The sequence below is a fragment of the Apiospora aurea genome (assembly GCF_038362705.1).
Source record: "Apiospora aurea strain CBS 24483 chromosome Unknown utg000004l_segment0_segment0, whole genome shotgun sequence".
NCBI lineage: Eukaryota > Fungi > Ascomycota > Sordariomycetes > Amphisphaeriales > Apiosporaceae > Apiospora > Apiospora aurea.
The window spans coordinates 5,638,150-5,661,838 of NW_027117391.1; the positions used below are offsets into that span (position 1 = coordinate 5,638,150).

Consider the following 23,689-nt stretch of genomic DNA (forward strand, 5'->3'; position numbering starts at 1 on the left):
GCGAAACCTTATAAAACTTATTAATTAAAAGGTTATAACGAAAGCTTTTAACGTTTTATAATTAACGATTAGCGACCGATTAAACGGTCGAATTTTATAACGCGAAATCCGACATTTACAGCGAAAATTAATATTAATTAAAAAAGAGGTAACGTGGTTTATTATTACGCGACGTATATTACTTAGCGACGCACCTTTTCTATTTCTCGACCTTTTTATATAAATTAATTTAATTATAACGCTTAAAATTAATTAAAACTACTCGCTATTCGATTCCTCGCTTAATTCTATATCTTTTTTATTATATATTCGCGCATTATGACCTATCTTATCGTAGATATTACAGCGCCTTTTATTAGTCGCCCTCCGTTTCGACGAACCCTTATTTTTACTTTTTATCGGGCGCTAAACGCTTCTTTTTTACCTTTTCGTCTTATAGCTATTAAAATTCCTTAATAATAAAAGCTTTTTTAAGCTAAATTCGCGATTTTTTAACTCTCCGGCGCTTAAAAAATGTTAAATTAGCCTCCTTTAATATATATATTTTATCGCGTATAAATGTTATTTTATAAGTTATTTTAATTATACTCTTCGCTATTTAGTTTACCGTATTTAAAATCGGCGTCGGAGAGCTTCCTTAATAAGTAAACACCCTCTTTTTAATATAAATAAAGTGCTTAATTATTTATTAAGGGTTAAACGACGTTTAAAGGTCGTAGGTACTGGCCGTCCCTAGACGGGATAGGTTAAATATAAGCGTCCGGAGACGTATATTTAACTTACTAATTACCTCGTTAGGGTTATAAAGTATTAAACTAAATACGCTAAATCTAAATTTAATATTAACTTCCGTAAAAATAATAAAATACACGGCTTTAAAAGCGATAAAGAACTCGAGTTTAATAATATAGTTTATAAAAGCCTTAATAAATAGCTCGATTTCTTTCGAATAAATACGCTTTAAAGGTAAATAAAGTACTATATCGAAAAGTTAAAGCAAATATAATAAATAAGGAGGCATATTAATAGTAATAATATCGTTATCTTAGTAATATACCTCGAATTCGGTTAAAATATAGCTCTCGTAGCCGTCGAGAATTAAGAGGCGGTAGCGACCTTTTATTTACGATTTAATATATTTATCGAAATACTTAATTTAATTTAGGTTTATCTCGTTATTAGTTTAATTATTAAAAGTCGGCTTAATTACTTAATCGCCCGGTAAATCGGTTTCGCGAGACCAGTTCGCGAAGTAATATTAGTTTTAAACGATTAAGAACGGCGGAATATATTAACCCTACGAATTAATATATTTAATCGCCGTTATTTATTCCCGATTATTAAGCTAAACCGATTTCGCCTTTCCACGCCGCTCGGCGCGTATTACGATAAATATTAACCCGATTATGTTTATTATAAAACCGGTCTCGTCGAAATTTTAAATATTTTCGTTAACGATCCCGTATTTCGCCTTTATATTCGCGATTAGCGTAAACTAGGCAGAAATAACTTTAAAATCTTTGTAAAAAACTTTTTAATAATCGTATTAACGATTTATTTTAATTTTTAAGTCCGGGTTACGGTTAATAAAGCGTTTAATTTAGTGTTTACCGACGCGGTCGCCGCCGCGTAACGCGGTAAAGAGATTAGCTATATTTTTTATACTAGCGAAATTAAAAGGCATCTCTCGGATATCTAAATTAATTATATATTTACGAAGTACCTCTTTTTTAATTAGATTTATTTTATATCGTTTCGGTCAGATTTCGCGTTTTAAAGTTTAGCCATAAATTCGATAACATAAAATTAATTCGGGTATATTATAAGCTTTTATTACTGCTTTTTAATTTATTTAATTCGGTCCGTTTCGTATCGCTTAAATTACTAAAACTATCCAATCTTTTTAGGATTAATTAGGCATTATAATTGTGGAAATATTACGCGTTAAAGTTTAATTATATTAAAATTAAATTAAGGTGCGTCGCCAAGTAATATACGTCGCGTAGTGGTAAACCACGTTAATAATTAATAAAGGCGAAAATAAAGGTTCGTTAAAAAAGCGCGCGATAAGCGGCAGGCGTTATAAAATTTACGGCGAAATAAGTTATAATACGCGAATATATAAAAAATATATAAGATTAAACGAGGAATCGAATAGCGAATAGTTTTAATTAATCTTAAACTTTATAATTAAATTAATTTATATAAAAGGATTAAAAAGTAAAAACAATAACCGGCGAAATAATATAACCGACTTAATAATAAACCACGTGAATTATTTAAAGGTAATAAATAAAAATAAAATAATTTAAAATAAATAATTTAAGTCTTTTATAATAAGTAATATTATTAATTTATAAAAATTATAAACTTAATACACTTCGGGAGTTTTTAAGAACCTAAAAAATAATATCTCTTACTTATTTAAGTTTATTATATTTAAGGGCTATTAATTTATCTTTAAAGTTTCTTACTAAGTAATCGAATAATAAGATATATTTAAAAGCTAAATTAATATAAAATTCTACCGGCGATAAAAATAGTAAAGCCACTATTTAAAACGAGGCCGTTATATACTTAGCCTTAAAGGATGTCTTTAACGGTACATTAGCCTAAATTCGACAGTCTAAAGCTATCCGCAGAGTTATATCCCAGAGTAGCAAGGTTAAAAAGGTGGCCGACTTACTGAAAACGCATCAGGAGCAAGTGATCGTTGACACAACCCGCCGTCTCCTATTAGAAGAGATATTTGCATCCACCGAAAAAGCCAAACTCCGCTTCCCCTGGCTGTTAAAATTGCTGTTCTTCTTGACGGCAGAAATAACAGCATCCAGCAAAGAAGCGGCTCAAGACAAGAGATCTTCTCTTTCTGTAGAAAGTAGTTTCAGTGTGTCGCATCACTGCTCATTCGGGGAACCTACTGACTAACTTGTTTGTGTAGGTGACGGCGAGACGTCTGTCGCATGCATTGACACAGCAATGGCAAGCCAGTCCTGGAAGCCTATTCAGGCATCTGCCATGGCAAAGAAGCTCTTCCCCGTCCATCTTCCATTCAAATCACAACACCAGCTTCTGGTGCATCTCCAACAGTTGCTGGAACGTTCTTGCTGTGACTTCGCAGCTCAGGAACGACCCCAGTATCTGCAGCAGCAAGGCTGGGACTGCGCAGAAGCGGTGAAGCTCAACCACTGAGTACAGGTCCTGTCCAAGAGACCGACGAGCCTGAAAGGGAAGAAGAGCGCGAAGCCGCTGGAACAACTCTTTACATCTATTACCAATATCAGACATACCGCTGTCCACAGAAACCGGATCTCCGCAGCGGCCGTCGAGGACTTCTTTCGAGATGCCGAGGCCTTTACTGCACTATTGGGTGACACCAAAGCCACCGAAACAATCGCACGCATGCGACAAGAGCTACAAATGACGATAGAAGAGCTGGAACGAAACACCAAGGCGGTAGATTCCAAGCTTGACAGGACGATGCACGAGATCGGAGCCAAGCGCGAGGAGCTTCGGAGGCTGGAGAAGGAAGCCCTGGACGATGTTCAGCGAGAGAATGGGGAGTGTCAAGGTATAGCTGCGCGAAGCATTAAGACTGTCATTGCTCCACTAAAGCCCCTTTCCGAGGCGTCGCCAGTGGCCGAGAATGACATGGTGGTGGAGGATGAAACCACTATTAAAGAGGGCATAGACTATCTGTTAATGGATAAGTACTAACGTTAAGGTGTTTAGCTTCGGAAGAATATTATTATAAGTGACTCGTAGTTTAAGTATATCCTTATAATGGCGGTAATACTACCCTTAGTATAATACTTAATTATTTAATAAGAATAAATATTATACTATTAATTAAAATAAGTAAATATTATAATACGGCATTAATTATTCCTTAGTTTATATAAAATAATACGATATAATAAACGTAATATTATTATTATTAAAGGGATAATTTATTATATATGTTTAAACTTTTTTATAAAGAGTAATATAATACGTTAACTTATACGCTAATTAATATAAAGATTTTATACTAGCCTTATTATTTTATTATTAAAACCGACTTATCGTATTAACCTTAACTCGATTTTCTCTTCCTTTTTTTTTCGTTATAAATTCCATTTATTTTAAGACTTATTTATAACCCCGTTTTATTAAAACTTAATTACGTAACTTAAAGCATGATTAATAAATAAAATAAAGTAAAACCCCTTCGAAGATTATTATAATAATAATTCTACTTATAAAAATAACGCTAATTTTAAAATATAATTAATATTTAATCTTTAATTAATTAATTATAATATTAATATTAACGGTTAAAATAAAAATAAAGAGTAAAATAATTAAATATAAATAATAATTTTATAATGATTTAATATAAATAAATGTTTTTAATAGTTATAATATAATAAAACCACCTTAAAATATATTAATAAACGCAACCCTATATACTAATGACGTAACAGGCATTAATAACCTATTAGAAGTAAAGCGATTCGTATACACGCGGACCGTGTAGCCGCCCGGCCCCGTCGGATGCAACGTGTTAGCATTGGGTCGGGCCAAGCCACAACTTGTCCCGGCAGTGAGGATCATTGCAATCCCTACCCACAGTCTTGGGCAGGAACCCCACGACGAGGCCCGTGCCTTTCTGCCCAATGGTGCCCGGGGCCCCCTTTCCGCACTGGGCTTCAATCTGCTTGAAGGCGTCGCTGACGTAGGAGCCGCGGGCCAGGAACGCGTCGTCCCGGACTGGGGTGGAGTTCTCGTTCTCGATGTAGCCGACGACGGTGCTCGGGTCGCCGGCGAGGTGGCCCCAGCCCATGCCGTTGCCGGGGTCGAGGCAGGTGCCGTTCCGGCCGTACTCGACATCGTCTGCGATCGTCTTGGCCACCTAGTCGATGTCGGCCTGCTTTAGCCGGATGCCGCAGCCGCAGGCGATGGTGCGGCCCTCGCCGGTGGGTGGAATGTTCTCCAGGCACCGGCCTTTGCCGATTTCGGGGTTGGGGATGAGGACGTTGCCGCGTCCATGGAGTAGGCGAGAGACAAGTCTGCCCAGCCCGGTCTCTGGGATCGTGAGAGCCGAGCTGGTGGCGGTGAAGAGGGTCAGGAGGGCTGGAATGGAGATGCGCATTGTTGCCGGTCTCTTTTCTCAACTTTCCCACGGCTGGTGCTTGAGGGTCTGTGATGAAACCGAAGGAGAAGCAACAGAAGAAGTTGAAGAGGTGCGGGTTGTTAAATATCTGAATACGCCGTGATTGGATGTGCTGCGGACAGTGATATCCGAGTAACGGCTCTGTTCCATCTTGCGGGCTACGCGCCTGCTTTATGCAGAGGGCGGAGGACTTGCTGGTCCCGTTCAGTGTCGCATAGTAAACTCTCATGGCGTCAGAATCATCTGTTGCCCGCAGACCATCGCGGTTCCCACGAGGAACATGCTCTCTGTCAAACTTTCGATTTGTTTCTAGATTGGTTCCTCCGAACGTGCATGCGCAGTGTGTGTATTCGATGGATGCCCTGCTATTTTTATCGGACCGCAGGGCGCTATTGTAGACAGAGGCATAACTACTTTTTTTCTCTTTCGCAATAGGGCTGTAAGGGCGTCTGTAAGGGCTAATCCTATCCGAGAACCAACGAAATTAGTAGGAATTGAGATATGCTTGTACCCTGCCCGGTTTGGTTCTGCGCCTCACTCCGCCCCCATCGTTGGTCGCTACGCCTCTTTCAATCATCCCCAACGTTGTTGGCTGATCGCTTGCATTGCAACGCGCATGATGGTTACGTCACTCACAGCCCGCATGTCCTTTTCCTCCCCTTTTTGCCATTTCAGGTCGTGGAATGATGCCACGATTGGCTTATCGTCTACCCTCCTGAGTAATGGCATACCAACAGTCAACAAGATTCAACCCAGAGTAATCCTCAACTATGCCACGGCGTAATGGAGTGGATGCAACGGTAAACCAAGAGCATATGTGTAGATATGCTGAGCCGTTTGGTGATGCCAATGTAGTCTGGTTCTGATATCAGCTGGTTCATACTAGTTACCCCCCCTAGCAGAACGAGAAATTGTACGGAGAGCAGGGACTCGCGCTCACAAAGCAAGGCATTCAAGAGAAGGGCCTAGACTGGACCCAACATGATCTCCAAGTCAGCTGAAGCAGGACAGCGTGCCACAGCGCCAGCATCAATCCAGTCAAGGTACTGTGTATGATGGCATTTAATCATTTGTTCAGTTTGCTTCTGATGGATGAAACGCACATGGGATATTACGAATGCCTATCGCCACTGTGGTATCCTGCTCTTGTAATGGAAGTGACGAACCTGTAAATCGCAGCTGGTCTTGTACAAGTTGACACGCAACGGGGAATCCACGTATATTAGGTTTCGTTGACTCTGCGTTTTGGATAGACAGGTACATTTACGTCTTAATTCCTTATATCAGGCCAACATCTGACTGACCCCTTTCCTGCCAACTTCTTGTCACTCTTGACGCCGCACTGATGCCCCAAGGCATTATTAGGGCTCAGTAGGATATTCCAGGTCCACGTACGGTCACCGTCCATTGGCATATGTGACCGTGGGAGTAGAGAGTTCATGGGGCATCGACGATCAGTGCCAGGCGTAGTATGGACTTGAAGAGTGGCAGCGATGGAATGATTCTATCAACAAGAACCTACCCAGGCATGACGTCAATAGATTTGCTCTCCCTCAGGACCGTATTGCTCGAAAGGCAGAGGCAGTTGCCAGAACTTTGTCAGCTATGTGAAATTGGAAAGGGAAGTTGCCGGGCATGAATTGGGAGAGTGATGTAGGAGATGACATCAGTGCTGCTTCACGGCTTCCCGCTGTGATGTCGCGAATGCTGCAATGCTTGTATTCAATCACCGGGTCCCTTCTCTATTCAATCCATTTGCAATTGATAAAGGTGTGCATCTTTCGAATCCATGAAGCCAGGCGACCGTTTTCTCTTCCCATAACCCCGAAGCTCTCTTCTGCTCTCAGACACGCACCTCACCGTCCAAACAACACCAAACCCAACCACAATTCATCGCCGAGTCTCAGATTCCCAGCCCTCTACTTGTTCACAATGTTCAACCTCATTGTCATCTTCTTCGTTGGCCTCGCCGCTGCCCTTCCCGGCATGCAGTTGGCCACAGCCCCACGTGCTGATGCCCCCGTCTCCAACATGATCTGGCGCGGACAGATCGAGGCGGGCGGACCCGAGATGAGCTTCAACGGCACCGTCCAGGAGGTCGTCGCCCAGATCCGACAGATCAAGCCCGACTTCCCCGCCGGTCTCAACACTTCCACGCCTCTCCCCAACAAAGATGTAAGTCTCGACCTGCCATCCGTTGGAGGATGCTAGTACGTGTCTTCATGGCGACGACTAACGACTGCTGCAGGATGGACACGAGGTCCAATGCGGCGTGGGCGGAAGCGGTACCGCCGACGTTACTTACATCAACGACGGCATCAACTACCTGCACGGAATCCCCGGCAACTGCGGCGTCAGCGCGGGTAACCCAGGCACCTGCGCGCGCATCAGCTGCTCCTACAATTCGGGCATCTGGCTGTGCTCCGAGAACGGGTATGTTTCTACCTGGCTCGTGCATTCAATGGGGTGACTGCACTTTCTGTCAAAGGCGTGATACTAACTCGCGGTTTTTCGTCTTGTAGACAGCAGGTCCTCTGGTCATGCTCTGCCCTCGGCGACATTGCGGAGAACGACTGCTTCACTTGCCAGGGCGGCAGCGGGGGTAGTGGAGAGTGGTGCCGCGGGCGGGAGAAGTGGCCTGCGAACAATTTCCACGTCGACGTGGGCGAAGACAGCTGCTGATTGATTGAGTTGCTGGAGATAAAACGACGGGCAAACTTGGAGGCTACTGTTCTTTGGAGGATGTAGTTCGGACAACATTATCTTGAGCTCTCGGCCAGGAGGAAACGTAGGCAGGTACAGCTACATTAGACGACTCTCTCAATTGAAATAGTGCCTACCACAATCATTCAGCTTGTTCTACTGGCTGCAGTCTAGTGTCGGCGGCCCCAACTGCAACGGTCGCATGTACGGGAAGAGGCATTGATTCATGTCAATCAATCCTTGTTCCAGCTGGGCGGATACAAGCGCTGGAGCTGGTGTTGTACTGTAGGCCACCACATGGCCTAATATTTTCGAGTTAGCGCGTCCGTACTGGACCAGCTGCCCCGAGTTATGGCCTCATCTCCCCCGCATTCAGCATGGGCACTAGAGCAACAGTGAGAGCGAGGAGGAGCCCCCACACGGAAATCGCCCGAAGTTGGGTAAGAGTTGAGAGGATCTCACATCCCATCTGCCCAGGCGCCAAGAACAGGCCAGGCATTGCTTGTCACCATCAAGGCGTGTGGTGGAGTTGCCGAGGCACGGCTGGCCTCTTCTCGGCCAAGGATCTGTCATTGCATCACCATCACCACGATTCGTTCAAACTGCATCTGCCTCCAGTGCGGTCGCTGTATTGAAGAGTTGTGTTCTTGGGGAGAATGGAAATAAGAAGATGCAGCATTGCCGCCGACAAGCGGCTCGGGTGAAGCTAGCGAAACTTTAATCGTCGGGACTCGTCGTAGCTTCTAACTTGGGGCTTCTTCAGCTTCTTCTCGTTTTCTCGCTTTCTCGCTTTCTCCCAGGCTCAACCCAGTCGAGCGTCGCGAACATGACCCCCATCCCCCATCGTCGGGCGATGTCCGACTTGACTTGCGTCTGGTCGTTTCTTTGCGCCGCAACCATCCACCGCCAAGCTGGCCGTTGATACGGCATGCAAGTCATCCTGCCCATCATGGGTCGATTGTACCTAATAGGAAGCCGCTTTTCTGTGCTCGCAAGCTCTTGCACGCACTTACCGGTCCTCAGTCCCGAACCCTCAAGCTTCACTCCCCACTGTACCTGTCACGCTCGCTTGGTAGGTACGCATCCAGCTTCACCATTGGACTGCGAAGAAAAGAAAGCAAGCACCATGGTCGCCCAGTGGACCAGATCTGTCCGGACATCTGTCGGTCTGGCCTTCGTCGCCCACTAGCCCGAACCGCGAGCATGGCCGAGTGGGTGCGGGTGAAAGAACACCCTCCAGAAAAACGGGGCCGGTAAGCTTACCCATCGTATCGCAACATGGACGCACCTTGGAGTCGCATTCTGACCTAACCCCAGGCCTTGGTTTGCCATCCCAACCCCGCGCGCTCCATGTGGAAACGGGCCAGCATCGCGTCGGCGATAGGTCCTGAGTCCTGAGCTCGGTCAAGTCCCGAGGGCCACGATGGAGCCAATTTGTGGAAAGCACCGTTACCCAGCCCTTGTCGCTTTCTGTTCCCCAGGTCTTGGTGCTCAGACTCGACCCATAATCCCCGGAGTCCTCTTTTCTGTCGATCCGGGGAACGAGTCTTGGCCTGTGTACATAAAAGGGGGTCTTGCGCTGCCATAAACATGTCGCTGGTTGTCGGTTGCTAACCCATCCCTCTTCTGTGCTTCCTTCCCTCTTGGCAAACCGCAGTTCGGCCAGCCTGTAGAACAGATCCATCAAGATGAAGCTGTCCTATTTCCAAACCGCTGCTCTCAATGAGACGCCCAAAGAGGTGTTGAATTGGCGGTTATACTGGAGCACCTTCGTCTTCGGTAAGTTTCCCCGACTTAGCCAAGTGCCCACCTGAAGGCCAGCAACTAACAATGCTTCCGCAGGCATTCTCGGTGCCAGTCGAGGCCTGGATGAAGGCCTCGTCGGCGGCATGGTCTCCCTCAAGAGCTTCTCGAGCGAGTTCGGCATGAAGGTCGGCACCGAGGACGAGCAGGAGAACCGCAAGTCCAACATCACGAGCATGGTCCAGCTCGGCTCCATCATCGGCGCGCTCCTGGCCTTCCTGCTCTGCGACCGCATCGGCCGCATCCGCTCGCTCCAGTCCCTCTGTGTTCTCTGGCTCGTCGGCTTCGTCATCGTCATCACCAGCCACGGCAGCGTCGGCCAGATCATCGCGGGGCGCTTCATCGCGGGCCTGGGCATCGGCATGACCGTCGTCGTCGGCCCTACCTACATCGGCGAGACGGCGCCGCGGGCGGTTCGTGGCATGCTGACCAACATCTTTGCCGGCTCCGTCTATCTGGGCGTCATGATTGCGTACTTTTCCAACTGGGGCGCGTCGCTCCACATCTCCAACTCGTCGCGCATGCAGTGGGTGGCACCTCAGACTGCCCACATCGGCTTTGCCGGGTAAGAGCTCATCTCCTGCACGTCAATGTGAATCAAGAACTGACGTATTTACGTGCAGTATGTTCCTCATCATGTCCTTCACGCTCAACGAGAGCCCACGCTACCTCGTAATGAGGGGCAAGCACGATGAGGCCGTCAAGGCCATCACGACGCTCCGACAGTTGCCCATCGAGCACCCCTTCGTTCAAGAAGAGTTGGCGGGCATCCGGGACCAGCTAGAGCGCGAGCGCGAGGCCACCCACGGTGTATCCCGTGTGGGGCAAGCTGCGCGAGCTAGTCATGGTTCCCGCCAACCGATACCGCCTCATGCTGGGTCTGCTGTCGCAGCTCCTGGGCCAATGGTCCGGTGCCAGTGCCATCACCATCTACGCCGTCGACTTCTTCGGCGTCCTGGGCTACACGGGCCAGTCCGAGAAGCTGTTCGCGACCTGCATCCTGGGTGTCGTAAAGCTGACCGCCGCCTACCTGTGCGCCTTCTTCATCGTCGACTTCTTGGGCCGCCGCAAGTCGCTGTACGCCGGCATCTCCCTCCAAGCCGTCTCGATTTTGTATGTCGCCGTTTTCCTGGGCGTCGTGGGCACCGACCGCCTCGAGACGGGCGACCTGAGCCCCTCGCAGCGCCGCGCCGCCGTGGGCGCCGTCTCGGCCCTCTACATCTCGGGCGTCGGCTGGGCCATGGGCTGGAACTCGTTCCAGTACCTCGTCAACGCCGACATCTGGCCGCTGCGGCTGCGGGCCCTGGGCGCGTCGCTGGTCATGTGCGTGCACTTTGTCAACCAGTTCGGCAACACCAAGGCCGTTCCCTTGATGCTGCTGGCCATGACGCCCTTTGGCTTCTTCCTGTTCTGCTCCGCGGTGTGCCTGATAGGGTTGGCCTGGGTCTGGTTCTTCGTGCCCGAGATGGCGGGACGGTCGCTCGAGAGCATGGACGAGCTGTTTGCGCTGCCGTGGTGGAAGATTGGTCGGCATGGACACCGGCTCACGGGCGGGGATCACCCGGATGCGCCGCGGAACCTCTTTGCCGAGGAGAAGGTGTTGGATGTGGAGCATGAGGAGAGGGCGGTGGAGCAGCAAACCAGAACCTCCTAGGTGTCTTCCCTGATCTACCTACAAGTAGCAGATAGGTGGATCATCAATGCCATTTTTGAATGAGCAAAAGCGAATAACTTGATTTCTTATTGATTGAGAACCAAGAAGGTTCATTACTACATCATGTCTAGCGATTTTATCATGCGGCCGTTTCATCGTCATCAGCAATCGTCAATCAGCATCGGCACCTCTCAAAACAAAAGGCCCGCCGACGTTTTCCCTTTTACCAGCGTCGCTCATAGTAGCCGCCCTGCTGGTTGTAGCCATCGCCACCACCACCGTAACCGCCGCCCTGGGGAGGGTATCCTCCATAGCCTCCACCTTGAGGCGGGTAGCCGCCGTAGCCTCCTTGTGGCGGGTAACCACCACCGTATTCACCGCCGCCGCCGCCGCCGCCGTAGTACTGTTGCGGGGGAGGAGGCGGCTGCTGGCCGTAGCCGCCCTGGTCGTAGCTCGGACGATCATCGGAGAAGAAGCTGGCGGCGTGGCCGCCGCCCTCACGACCGTACTCGGGGGCACCGTAGCCGCCACCTCCACCGTAGCTGCCACCACCACCGTAGCCGCCGCCGGGGCTTTCACGGCTGTATTCGGAGGAGCCGTAACCGCCTCCGCCGCCGCCGCCTCCGCTGTACGAGTCGCCGCCGCGATCGTCACCGCCACGATCGTCGCCGAAGAAGCTAGCAGCGTGACCGCCGCCGTAGGAGGGCTCCTGGGGCCGGGAGTGGTAGTCGTCGCCGTCGGCGCGCTCGAAAGTATCGCGTCGCTCGAAGCTATCCTGTCGTCCGTACTCCTCGCGACGATCACCGCCGGGTGAGGAAGAGCGCCACTCGCCGCCGTCGCCGCCGCTGCTCTGCTGCTCGTTGCTGCTGCTGTTCTTGTTGTTGCCCAAGAAGTCGCCGAGGAAGGAAGCGACGCCGCCGAGGAGACCGCCGGGGCTGTTGCCGCCGCCGCCGTTACCGGAGTTGTTGTTTCCGGGGACGAAGTCGTTGAAGGCGCCCGAGACGCTGCCGATGATCGCGTCCGCGGCGGCCGTGGCGATCTTGTCGTCCCACTCCTCCTTCTTCTTCTTGCCGCCGTGCTGCTGGTGCTGCTCCAGCTTGCCCAGGCAGCCGTGCCCGTGCCCGCTGTCCCACTCGCCCTCCTTGTGGTTCTCGCCGTTGAGGACGCCCTCGCGGCTCAGGCGCTGGCGGTAGTCTTCTTGGCCCTCGTAGGGGATGTCGTTCCACCAGTGCTCGACGCAGTCGAAGAAGATCTGGCGCCCTTCGCTGGCGCCGTGGCGGCCCTGGTCGCGCTGGGCCGGGTGGTGCAGGACGCCGTCGATGATGCGGTCGACGGTGCGGCGGACCGACATGGACTCGTCGTCCATGGCGGCCATGAGCTGGGGGACGACCCACTTGACCATTTCTTGGGCGGTCTTGCCGGCGGGTTCGTTGAGGAGCTGAGAGAAGAGTCAGTAGATGTTTTTAAAAGGAGATGTTACGAGAGGAAGGGAAAGGGAAGAAGGGAAATAAAACGTACGTTGGTGAAGTGGTCCTTGGACAGCATCGAGTGGGTGGGATCGCTGGCGTTGTCGTCGTTGAAGACGCGGTGCTGCTGGTCCTTGGAGCTCTGGATGATGCCCTCGGAGCCGGCGCCCATCTCGTTCTGGATCTGCTGGATGACGGGGACGACAAAGGGGGCGATCTGGGCGGTAACGAAAGCGTTGAGCTGGTCCTCGAGCTGTTCGACGATTTTGGGGAGGATGGGGATGCGCGGGAGGGCATCACTAATAATCTTCATGATGCGGTCATGCCACTCGATGATGGGCACGATCTGCTTGAAGATGTTGGACACCCAGATGGTGATCTCCTCGGGCTCGCGGTGGGGCTTGACTTCGAGGCCGTCCATCTGCGCGGTCGCGGTGTCCTGCTGGATCTGGTCGATCTTGTCGGTCTGGCTCTCGCCGCCGAAGAGCGAAGACGGGATCATGGCCAAGAGCTTGCGCAAGAGCGACGTGTCCTCGTTCTTGCCGTTCTCGAGGTGCTCCTGCAGCTCCTGCATCTCGTTGGCCGCCAGCTTGTCCGAGACCTCGCCGGCGACCGAGTGCAGGAAGTCGACCTCGCCGAAGGTGCCGGTGACGACGGGGGCGACGCCGCCGACGTCCTCGAGCACGACGCGGACGTCGCGGCCGACGTGGGGGAAGATGTCGCGGTTGCCCATCTCGATGAGGGCGAGCTCGATGTAGTTGGAGTGGGCGAAGAAGTCCTCGAGGCAGTGCAGGCCCGTGCCCATGAGGCGCATGGCCTCGTAGAGGGCGTCGTCGTTGCCGGTGGCGGCGTGCTCGCGGCCGAGCTCGATGCAGCGGCCCAGGAGGTGGCGCAGCAGGCCGGCCGAGGTCGCGATGCCTTCTTCCTGCTCGTTGGCAATGTAGTTGATCATGCCCGTCTCCGGGTCGATGGCCAGCTCGCGCTCCTCGTCGACGGGGCCGCGCAGGCCGTGCCAGTAGCGCTTGGGGTCGTCGCCGCCGCCGTAGCCTTTCGGGTTGTCGATGTGCTCCTCCGGGCGGTAGCAGCCGAGGCGCTCCTCGGTGACCTCGAACTCCTTGGAGCCGAAGCCGAAGTTCATGCTGGGTTGGGATGTGTCAGTACATAGGTGAATGGCCGGGATTGCGTGACGGGAGGGTTGGGGGCGTGGGGGTGGGATGCGATGAGCACGCGGGCAGTTGTAAGATGAACCCAAAGAAGAAAGTGAGACACCAGCTTACAATCCCAGAATAGCGACAACCAACCGAATCGCCTCGTACGAAACCGTCTTGATGGTGCCCAGATCGACGGCCTGGGAGTAGTCGCGCAGCCAGTTGCCGAAGTAGACGCGGGCGACCATGACCTTGCTGAACTCCTTGCCCTTCTTGTTGAGGGCGCGAGCCATCATGATGCCGAGCAAAGCATCCTCGATGTCGCCGTGGCGCCAGTTGATGCCCTCGATGGGGGAGGAGCTGCTGATATTGCCGGCGCCGAAGGCGGCGGCGGGCGTGGCGAGACAGACGACGGCGAGGAGGAGGCTGGCGAGCCAGAAGTGGGCTCGCGCGTCCGCCATTTCGGGTGAGGTTTCCTTGTCAGGAGTTCCTCTCTCTCTTTCTCTCTCTTGGGTTTTTGTTGTCTTGCCTTGGGTTGTGGTGTGAGCTGCGTGGAGTCGCTTTCCACAAGGCAAGGTGAGGTGGTGGTGAAGCTCCGATCTTGGATGCAGCTTTGCCAGCCAGCTTGGGCAGATTTTATCTGCAAACAATCAGACTGAGGGGCAGTGGGATGGAGGGGTAGATTGACTTGACCATGATGTAGGTTATGAAGAAAATTTACCAATGAGAACTGCTTGCGCGTCACGAATGGCTGGCTTCCAGGCTCTCCTCTCCTGCAGGCCGCAAATCTGCTGGTCTGGATCGCGTGGGTGGGCGGGCTTATGGGCTTACAGCCGAGGCCAAGGGCTGAGCTGGCCAAGAGAGGCAGGTCCACTGTAAATCGGCAAGCACGGCACGCTGGCCCAGAGACAGCGCATCGCTGGAATGCAAGCAAGCCACCATTGTTTGCGATATGGTAGGTACAGTAGTACGGTTGAATGCGCTGTCACCGCGCGGGGAGCCGGAGTGAGAGCACCAAGGCAACTCGGGACAAGATTGCTTCTTTACGGCTCAAGCAAGTTCCGGCGCGCGGCCAAGCGCCAATCGGCACGGGAACGGGAGCGTAACTGACGGGGCCTGTTCCTGGTCGCCGTTTCGATTCTTAGCAGGTTTCTCTGTCTGGCTGGTTACCTACGTAGGTAGATCGGATGTGACGGCTTTCCGAGATCGATCTGATTACTAACGTCTGATGGAGCCAGCGAAGGGGCCGATGCGAACAAACAAAAGCTCAATGGCAATTGACCAAGCACTCAATCAGCGAAGGTAGACGATGCAACGGTCGCACTATTTCCATTAACATTTATCCCAGAACGCCAATGTCACTCGTCCAAACACGCCATAGCATCATGACTTTCGTTCCTTCGTGCCCTATGTCTCATCCTCAGACAGACGCCTCTTCTCCTTCCCCGTCATCCCCACGACCAACGTGATGCAGTAGCCAAGAACGACCTCGTCACGTGGGCTGCGGGCTAGGCACCTGGCTCGGCGGCTTCGGCGTCTGGCTTACTGTCGCGCTGTCGCCCGCCATCTCCTGCGCCAGCACGGGGACTTGTGTGTTTCCCATCTCAATGGGCTGCGTCTGCGTGGGGGCGCATAGTGTGGCATCTGACCACCAGCAAGCGGATGTTGCTGTAGGGTCTGTTCATCCACGCCGCCATGGCCCCAGCCGTATCCCAGCTCGGGCTTGATGTAGCCGTTGTGGTCGCTGTATGGGACACCGAGCTGCTGTTGGGGAATCCATGGCCCGCCGTGCGGCTCTTGTCCGGGCCCTGGTGGCCAGTACCCTGAAGTATACCGTGGAGCGGGGGACCCTGGATGCGACCGAGGAGCCACGGCGGCCGAGTGCGCATCCTGCAACGCCGCGTTTTCCGCAGCGCGGTGGCGTCGGGAGCTGCGAGAGTGGAAGAAGAGGTACGCGGCGACGAGACCGAGGAGGAGCGGGACCCCCAGGCCTACGCCGATGCCGATGCCGAGCTTTGCGCCGTGGGAAAGCCCGCCGCTAGACTGATCGTCCGACGAAGCGGGTTGGGACTTGGGCAGGGCCACGGCGTCGTGCCACTGGTCCTTGGAGGGCTGGTACAGCTGCGTCATGGTCCGGTTGCTCATGTAGTAGACCCAGACGCGGTCCGACTGCCGGTCGTAGGCGGCCCCGAAATGGGCGTTGGTGTCGTCGGGCAGAGGCCACTGCTTGGCGTTGGGGCGGGTGACGTTGCTCCACTTGTACGTCTTGTCGTCGGCCTCCGCGCGTCGGACCTGGCGCAGCAGTTTGTCCTTGCCGACGTAGAAGACGCTCATCGCCTGACTGGACCCGAAAGTTAGACCCAGCGGCGCATTCATGGGATCCAGCTCTTCGAATGTCCATGTGGGATCGGCGTTGTCATATGAAATGTTGAACTCGTCGCTATCGGTCATGTTACTCAGGACGACAGGAATTTTCAGCTCGGGGTCACTACGATTAGCGGCGTGCAAGGGGACCGGTACCGCATCTGCATAACGTAGGGTATGGTCAGTGACATATGACTTTTAGTGAGGTCATGCGAAGTTCGGGTGGCTGGATGCAAAGGCAGATAGATATACCTATTTCCCATATTCCGTCTTCGTCAGAAAGGGCCGTTGCCACAAACACGTTTCCTTTTCTACCTTGCCTGTCACTTTCTGGGGTGATTACTGTTATCTTGTCCGGTACCGCAAAACCCGCTGCGATGTTGCCAGTAGAGGTGTAAGGCTCGGAGGCTCCAGCGCCAACCCACCCGCCTTTCTCCTTCTTCTGGTACTTGATACTGTAGATCGAGCTGTCGTTCGCCAATTTGTAGTGCAATCTGTATCCTCCGTCTTCGCCTAAGAGCAACGCCGTCAAGTCGGTAGGGCTTTTGGGCATGGGGATGCCGGAGTCCAGGGTGAGCTTATAGGCTCCTTCCCCTTCGACTGGATCGTAGTAGCCGGTTTCGTTGCATGTGAATAGTGCTTCGATTATATGGCCGTCCTTCGACTGGTAGAATACATTCGTCTGGGGCCGAACAGAAGCTCGTCAAGGAAACGCCCTTTTCACAAGCGGGACGGAGGGAACCGTCCCAGGGGAACATACCTTGATTCCTCTATCCTCATACGCAATGACGGACACGTGTGTGCCGGGTAAAGGAGGGAATCGGGACTGCAGCGGAAATGCCGCCGATTTATCCCCAGGGAAGATTGGGGTATCTTTGCTGTTGCAGAGGCTGTAGAGGATGCTGTCGGAAGCGCTATCGTACATGATTACCTGGGGTGCTTTGAATCCGCCGTTCCAGTAGGCAGCTATCTGCGAAGCCTGTGCATGCTGAAGAATGAGCTGGAGAACGGCGCTGAAGAAGATGGCCATCTTCCGAGGTGCTAGCGTCATGGTGCTTGAAGTTGTCCAAGGTAGCTGATTAGACGAGAAGGAGACTGACACTGGTCAGAGCGGTAGGAGGGGCTGAAAGAAAGAGAGCAATCGAAAGGATTGAGAACGAAGAAGAAACCCAGCTGCCTGTCACTTCTTCAATTGGGGGGGACACAGAGGGTAAGACGCAGCGGGATTCTACTCTCGCCATCAGGCTGGACGGCTCCTCGCTCCTCAGCCTGTGTCCCGGTCGCGTCGTCCATACCGGGGCGACGATGCAATGCAGCAGGTATATGGAAGTTGGTTGTTTGTCAAGGCAGCCCCAGCTCTAATTGGCCAGCCTGCAAATACGATCTGCATGCGAGCTGAAGCAACAAGGCAAGGATCCATATCAGTGATCAACAAGGCCTGTCAGACTGTTGCCATTTCTTCAAGGCAGGCTGGAACACAAGCTGGCGGTCAAGTGGCTCATCGAAACAACGAGACAATCCTACCCTCAAAAGAGTGCTCCGCCATAGCTTCCACCGCGAGTAAATCTCTGGCAATGCAAGGGCAGAGCAGAAGGGCGGGACAAGCCAGTCCTCGTGCGGTTTTTTGCTCCCTTGGTAAGGGTTGGCAGTCCTAGGGAGGGCTGAGTGTCGGACAGAGGAACATTCGAGCTGGAGTTTCCGTTCGTACACACACACACACACACACACCACGGCCCGCGCAGTGCGACCACCGCATGCGGGCAATTGCATCGGGGCTTGTTTGGGGTAGAACCAACTCCCTCTCGAGCATGTCCTTAGGTCTCTAGGTCTGCCAATGGGAAAGAGGCGCAGCCCGTGATGGCAATGCAGATGGAGAGAGCCCCGATGCGGTGCAATCGCACACATTGGCCGCCATTTTCGTCGATTGAGTCGGCTATGCCTGCAAGTGAGAGGTTTGCGCAACACATCCAGAGCTCACCCCATCACTTCAATCGGACCATCTGACATATCAGAGGTTTCGATCCTGGAAGTGGGGAAGGGAAGGGGAAGGAAGGCTAGATTTTGAAGACTCATTTGGCTTGATCTTTCGCTCCAGATAGATACCATAATGAGAGGGGTGAGAAGTACCTAAGATGAATGACAGGAGAGAGCAGCCCTGGCTTTGCCATTGCCAGAAGCAACTAGAAGCAAAACCCTTTGGGCTTGCTGCAGGCTAGACCCAGCTGCTAGGTAGCTGTACCCTCCGTCTAGTTAAATATAACCACGACTACCTACAAGGCAATTGCTCCGGACAGTCGAATTATTATAAAGAAAAGGAACGGGGGGAGGATGGAAGAAGATGTGAATACATACAAGTCTATGCCGTATTGATAATGTATGTAGCCCAAGGAACTTGTCAAACGCCGTGCCTTTCCCTGTCTCGAGACATACCCGTCTACCGGACGCCTTGTAAATGACATGCGTTTCGGACAAATCTAAATATATGCGCTGAACTGTAGTCCACACGCGCGGCATGGCTAATTGCACAATGAAACTGCATGGACGGGAGTGAATATTAAGCCGCCATGCGAACTCGCCCGCTTGCGCCGCTATCTGCACTCTGCGCCGGGCGACCCGTAGAAATCATACGCGAATGCTCCCTGCCTCCCTCCTTCTGCGAGTCCGCCATCGTAGCTAAGGCCAACGCCTCCGCCGCCTCCGCCTGCCGGTTCAAGAAGCTCAAGTACGTCTGCCAGCCGACGGCGACGACCCCGCAAAGAGGGCGCGGTACTCGAGCGGGAGGTACGCGAAGCTGACGGCCGTGACGGCGGGCCAGATCTTGCACGAGTTGACGACGCTGACGGGCACCGTCGCGCAGACGCGGTCCCAGGCCTGTTGGAGGGAATCACCCGACAAGAGCGCCTGCGAGCCAAAGAAGTACGTGTTGAAGACGGGCGTGAAGACGGCCTGATTGATGGCGACCTTGACGGCGATGGAAACCACCTTGGACGGGTAGTTGAAGTGTTGCGACAGGAACACGAACCTATGTGGATATGTCACGGTTAGCTTACCGGAACCTCATGCGCCAAAGGGGGAGACAGATAGACATACCACATGTGCCCCGGAATGGCCGCCACCCCGCCAATGGTCAGCGACCGCGCCGTGCGCGCGTACTCGTGCTCGTCCTTGCCGCTGATCTGCTGGGCGCTGATGTCGGCGCAGAGGTAGATGACCAGCATGGTGGCGACCTGGGTGACCCAGGGCCGGCGGCGCTGGGCGCGGGCGTAGGCCTCGGCGCCACGCGTGAGGGGTCCGAGGCGCTGCCAGATGGGCAAGGGCGCGACGGCGCCGGGCACGGGCACGGGCACGGGGTCCCTCCTCACCGTGTCTTTCGCTTTTGTGGGTGTGGCCGTCGCATTGTCGCGACGAGGGGGTTCTGGTACTGCTGCGTCGGTACTTTTTCCACCCGGCGCAGGCGATTTCGTCGGCGCGGAAGTGGCGTACGATCGTGATGGTGGTCTGTTCCTCTCTGAACTCCGACAAAATACATTCTCGAAATAACCCGTATGCACTTCAGCAACCTTGGTGTGTAGTGGTTCCGCTGTATGGCCATGGGCGCTCGAGGTCGCGTTGGGTCGGCGCTGAGTAGGAGGGAAAAGCTGTCGCGATAATCGGCCGAGTCGCACGCAGGCTGCGCGCTGTCGCAGTTGGGCTCGTAGGAGTGGCGTGTGCGTCATGGCGATCGATGGGCGGGTCCGAGTGAGGAGTAAAGTATGTAGACTCTCTTGGTCTACCGGGGTATCATGGTGTGCTAGTGTCCAGAGTCGAACGACGCTCGCTCGTATGTTGGAAGGACTGAGGGATGGCCAGATTTGATTGCGACAAAGGCGAAGTCGGGGTTCCGATCAGAACCGATGGCCAATTTTGTTTTTAGCGGCTTTGGTCCTTTGGGGTTGTCACTGTATGTAGGCCCACCGGACTTTCTTTTGGGGACCTGGACCCCTGTTTTTTGCTTTTGCTTCTTCCTCGCTTGGTCTCGGGTCAGCCCGCAAACCGCCCAGCAAACTAAAGCCCGTGCGAACGCTCCTGTGAGGCTGTGAACAGACCTGGTGCCTAGCCCGAACGAACGGTCTGAGCACCTTAATTGGACTTCAGCAGGGCCAACGAAACCAGAAACTTGCTGGGCGATTGAAACGACTGAAGTGAACCATGTTGCGTTCATACGTATTTTTGCCTCAATACTCTGTACATAAGTACCCATGAAACAAACGGAAACAACAACATGACCAGAGCAGAGACGGGTAGTGCTTACTTGTCCTTGTCTTCGGGTCATGATTGACGTAAGACCAGTCCGTATGGCTCCAAAGACGTGCTTAACATACCACTGCTACAAAATGGGCATTACAACGCACCTCTATGGGCTCGAAACGGCTTCCATATCTAACCTAGATCCTTCAAAACGAACGAAATCTTTAAGGCCACACATGTCTATTTCTTCTAGAGACCCAACGGCAGTACCATCCAGCCCCTCGAACGCATCCTCTCTAGACCTCGGCGATCTCGAGATGGTGAAGGTGCCGGTGGACGGCCAGGATGGGCTGCGCGAGGCTTTGGCGGTTCTGCGGGGTCTATCTGTGCTGACGGAGCTGGAGCTTGACGTTGTTCTGCTGCGAGATCAGGAGACGGGAAATATACTCGAGAATGCCTCATTCCCAGAACACCAGACTGCCCGGCTTGTTGAGGGTAAGAGAGTTGATTGGGTACAGTGACCAGATAACTTCAGACCGTTTCTGGACGCATCAGAGGCACTGGCGCCTCGTGGATAGTATGAGTTCGAAGGCATACGCGGACAGGTTTAGGGGTAAAGGGATAATATGAGACTTATGTAGCTAAGACTAGAGTTGCATCGCTGTTTTCCAGTTATAAGATCCTTGAAGTATAAAATATTATTTCTCTCGAATCAATTGATTTAAAAAGGGAGGAGAGAGAGATGGCCGGCCGCGCATACCTCTGTCATTCCAAAGTCGACACTGGCTAAACATAAGAAGCAATGTGGCTATGTCAGATAGAATTTGTTATTGCTTTTACGATATATGTTCAAGAAATAATTTCAGTACGTCGAGTCATGATATGCCAGGCGTTCCAGCAGCCATAACTATAAGACCCCAACAAATTATTGTTAGCTTTGTTTTTCTCCGAGACCCGGGATTCTCGGACATCCTGATCATAAACAGTCCCTGCAAAGTCTCGGAGACCGTAACACATGCAGGCACGAGGAACTGATTCACGAGGACGTTCCCATCGCCCGACAGCACCCGAGAAGCCCGACGTCGCGCCCGTTTACGGTTCCGGTAGGTGAACCCGGACTCCATCCGCACAACCCACCGCGGCAGCATAATCTCGCCCGGCTCGCTCGCGTCGTACCGATACGTCGGCGCCATACTGAACACGTCACCAAGATGCAGAAAGCCGTCTTCCGGTCACTCCCGAGCTGGGGCCGGCCAGCTGGGAGAGGGAGGCGCCGGAGGGGGACCACAGGAGGGTTTGCTCCTTGTTCTCGGGCACGTAGGTTTGGACCGTCGGGGTCAGCTCGGCGTCCAGGTCGTACTGCACTGGATACCGAGAACCACCCGACTTGGAGGACGCCGTGCTCACGTTGTAGAAATGGAGCACGTCGGTGCTGACTTGACGTCATTCCTACTCGCAGACATATCACTGGCATATGTATCGTAGCACGTTGAACAGAGCGCGGGAACTTGGCATCCACACCAGGCATCGAGCCGGCGCGAGCAAAGCTCCATGTTGTCGAAATGATCAGAACAAGGGGAACTTAGTCGGAGACACCCCGGCCATATCCTATGAATAAACTTGATCCGCTCGTCGTGGAGGAAGACGCCAAAGCCCACTTCAACCCTTAACGTGGTTTGAGTCAGTAGGTATCAAGATGTGTATAGATATAGAAGCAACCTCTCCTGTATCCTAGTGTGGATTCGAGGAAAACCAACATGTAGCCGTGCCTGCTTGCAGTGTATCGTCGTACAAGAAATTATTTCTCATGCAGGTGATATAACCTTTTTCAAAACCGAGGACCTAACCCAGAACGATAAATATGTCATCCAGTGTCGTGACGTACATTCCACTCCACCCGCTTGGTGATGATGCGCTCCTGGCTTCCAGACCGGTGACTCGGCTGTTCAGACACCGCATCGCTCGGGCACCGCACGTGCGTGATCCGCGCCTCGTGGTGTACTCCGTCCGGGCGCAGCGATAGCTCCTCCTCCTGCGCCTCCTCTCGATTCTGGCTGCTCCTCGACACAGCGGGAGACTTGCCTTTTCTGCTGGCGTTGCCCGTGTTGCTGCGGCCAGCATTGCTGCCGTTGCTGTGTCCATTAATCATGGTACTGCCCCCAAACGTCCTGAGCGCGAACCCGCGCGTCTCCTCGGCGGCCAGCGGCGGCAGGTGGAACCCCGTGTTCAGGGACTTCATAAAGGTGCGGAGGTTCGGTATGGTCGCGCTCACGAGCGAGACAACAAGAGCAGCCTGCCGGAACAGAAGGCTGTTGGTGATGGACAGTTGCGTGTCGTCGGCATCCGCGGCGTCTCCGAAGTAATAGAGGCGCAGGGCGGCGAGGGGGACGACGAAGAGGCGGAAGCTGAAGGCCAGGGAGACGTGGAAACGGACGCCTTTGGTCATGTTGAGGGGCAAGGTTACGAATAGGGGTATGGAGCATATCAGAACGTCGGTGACGATGTCTGGGATCGTGATTCCCAACATGCGATCATACTGTGTGTAACCCGGTGTCAGTTGCCACTGCCGGTTTCTGGGGTTTGTTCGAGATCCTTACCAGGCCCGGGCATAGCTCTTTGCTTTCGGGTGTGAGAATCGTCATCGAATTACAGTTGGCGGAAATTCCAATGACAGAGGCTATACACCAGAGTGCACTGGCTATGGTCAACAACAGGCAAGCACGGTATCCGGACGTGATGCCCGTCTCGGGGGTAAACACCCGCAGCATCAACGCGAGCACCGAGCATTTCGAGAGGCCTAGGACGACAAGTCCCAAGATTTCGGCGGCAAACCACGCCTTGCTCGCGGCCGCGCCGTCGGCGGGCGCGGTGACGGTGTTGGATTTCGCCAGCCCGTGGGAGAGGCCTAGCCAGACGGCGATGGACTGGGCCAGGTGTAACACGGTACCAAGGGCGATCAGGACGTCGTCCCAACCGTAGACCCGGTGTTTGATCCACGCTCGTAGCAAGCAGGAGAGCGCCGTGTAGGAAGTACCGATGATGGTGACGATCCAGATGTATCCGGCATGATCGGTCTCGGTGATTGGCGAGAACCGTGGGGGAGCCGGTGATATCGTCATCACCCATAGCAGAGGAGGCCATAATAGATATCGCTCTCTACCTGGGATTG

General features: G+C 52.8%; 11 protein-coding genes across 11 annotated transcripts; 4 read left to right on the forward strand and 7 right to left on the reverse strand.

Moving 5' to 3' along the window:
* Positions 1-2,979: 2,979 nt before the first annotated feature.
* Positions 2,980-3,717, forward strand: PG986_006534 (uncharacterized protein; the record flags this gene model as incomplete). The annotated part of the gene is made up of 2 exons (XM_066842756.1): positions 2,980-3,174; positions 3,199-3,717. 2 exons carry the CDS (start codon positions 2,980-2,982, stop codon positions 3,715-3,717), a joined length of 714 nt encoding a protein of 237 aa, XP_066702618.1.
* An 829-nt stretch (positions 3,718-4,546) lies between these two features.
* On the reverse strand, positions 4,547-4,825 carry PG986_006535 (uncharacterized protein; the record flags this gene model as incomplete). The annotated part of the gene is made up of 1 exon (XM_066842757.1): positions 4,547-4,825. One exon carries the CDS (start codon positions 4,823-4,825, stop codon positions 4,547-4,549), a length of 279 nt encoding a protein of 92 aa, XP_066702619.1.
* A 69-nt stretch (positions 4,826-4,894) lies between these two features.
* Positions 4,895-5,134, reverse strand: PG986_006536 (uncharacterized protein; the record flags this gene model as incomplete). The annotated part of the gene is made up of 1 exon (XM_066842758.1): positions 4,895-5,134. The coding sequence occupies one exon, from the start codon at positions 5,132-5,134 to the stop codon at positions 4,895-4,897; it is 240 nt and encodes a 79-aa protein (XP_066702620.1).
* A 1,953-nt stretch (positions 5,135-7,087) lies between these two features.
* On the forward strand, positions 7,088-7,837 carry PG986_006537 (uncharacterized protein; the record flags this gene model as incomplete). The annotated part of the gene is made up of 3 exons (XM_066842759.1): positions 7,088-7,330; positions 7,404-7,588; positions 7,678-7,837. 3 exons carry the CDS (start codon positions 7,088-7,090, stop codon positions 7,835-7,837), a joined length of 588 nt encoding a protein of 195 aa, XP_066702621.1.
* Positions 7,838-9,546: 1,709 nt separating this feature from the next.
* Positions 9,547-11,315, forward strand: PG986_006538 (Major facilitator superfamily domain- general substrate transporter; the record flags this gene model as incomplete). The annotated part of the gene is given in 4 exon segments (XM_066842760.1): positions 9,547-9,637; positions 9,701-10,226; positions 10,285-10,480; positions 10,491-11,315. The coding sequence occupies 4 exon segments, from the start codon at positions 9,547-9,549 to the stop codon at positions 11,313-11,315; spliced, it is 1,638 nt and encodes a 545-aa protein (XP_066702622.1).
* A 223-nt stretch (positions 11,316-11,538) lies between these two features.
* On the reverse strand, positions 11,539-14,390 carry PG986_006539 (heterokaryon incompatibility protein het-C domain-containing protein; the record flags this gene model as incomplete). The annotated part of the gene is made up of 3 exons (XM_066842761.1): positions 11,539-12,753; positions 12,834-13,920; positions 14,059-14,390. 3 exons carry the CDS (start codon positions 14,388-14,390, stop codon positions 11,539-11,541), a joined length of 2,634 nt encoding a protein of 877 aa, XP_066702623.1.
* A 1,031-nt stretch (positions 14,391-15,421) lies between these two features.
* On the reverse strand, positions 15,422-17,344 carry PG986_006540 (uncharacterized protein; the record flags this gene model as incomplete). The annotated part of the gene is made up of 4 exons (XM_066842762.1): positions 15,422-15,516; positions 15,579-16,454; positions 16,609-16,975; positions 17,054-17,344. The coding sequence occupies 4 exons, from the start codon at positions 17,342-17,344 to the stop codon at positions 15,422-15,424; spliced, it is 1,629 nt and encodes a 542-aa protein (XP_066702624.1).
* Positions 17,345-19,011: 1,667 nt separating this feature from the next.
* PG986_006541 (uncharacterized protein) lies at positions 19,012-20,009 on the reverse strand (the record flags this gene model as incomplete). Its single annotated transcript, XM_066842763.1, has 2 exons — positions 19,012-19,315; positions 19,384-20,009. The coding sequence occupies 2 exons, from the start codon at positions 20,007-20,009 to the stop codon at positions 19,012-19,014; spliced, it is 930 nt and encodes a 309-aa protein (XP_066702625.1).
* Positions 20,010-20,666: 657 nt separating this feature from the next.
* Positions 20,667-21,041, forward strand: PG986_006542 (uncharacterized protein; the record flags this gene model as incomplete). Its single annotated transcript, XM_066842764.1, has 1 exon — positions 20,667-21,041. One exon carries the CDS (start codon positions 20,667-20,669, stop codon positions 21,039-21,041), a length of 375 nt encoding a protein of 124 aa, XP_066702626.1.
* Positions 21,042-21,723: 682 nt separating this feature from the next.
* PG986_006543 (uncharacterized protein) lies at positions 21,724-22,073 on the reverse strand (the record flags this gene model as incomplete). The annotated part of the gene is made up of 2 exons (XM_066842765.1): positions 21,724-21,952; positions 22,042-22,073. The coding sequence occupies 2 exons, from the start codon at positions 22,071-22,073 to the stop codon at positions 21,724-21,726; spliced, it is 261 nt and encodes an 86-aa protein (XP_066702627.1).
* A 311-nt stretch (positions 22,074-22,384) lies between these two features.
* On the reverse strand, positions 22,385-23,639 carry PG986_006544 (uncharacterized protein; the record flags this gene model as incomplete). Its single annotated transcript, XM_066842766.1, has 2 exons — positions 22,385-23,056; positions 23,118-23,639. The coding sequence occupies 2 exons, from the start codon at positions 23,637-23,639 to the stop codon at positions 22,385-22,387; spliced, it is 1,194 nt and encodes a 397-aa protein (XP_066702628.1).
* Positions 23,640-23,689: the final 50 nt, after the last annotated feature.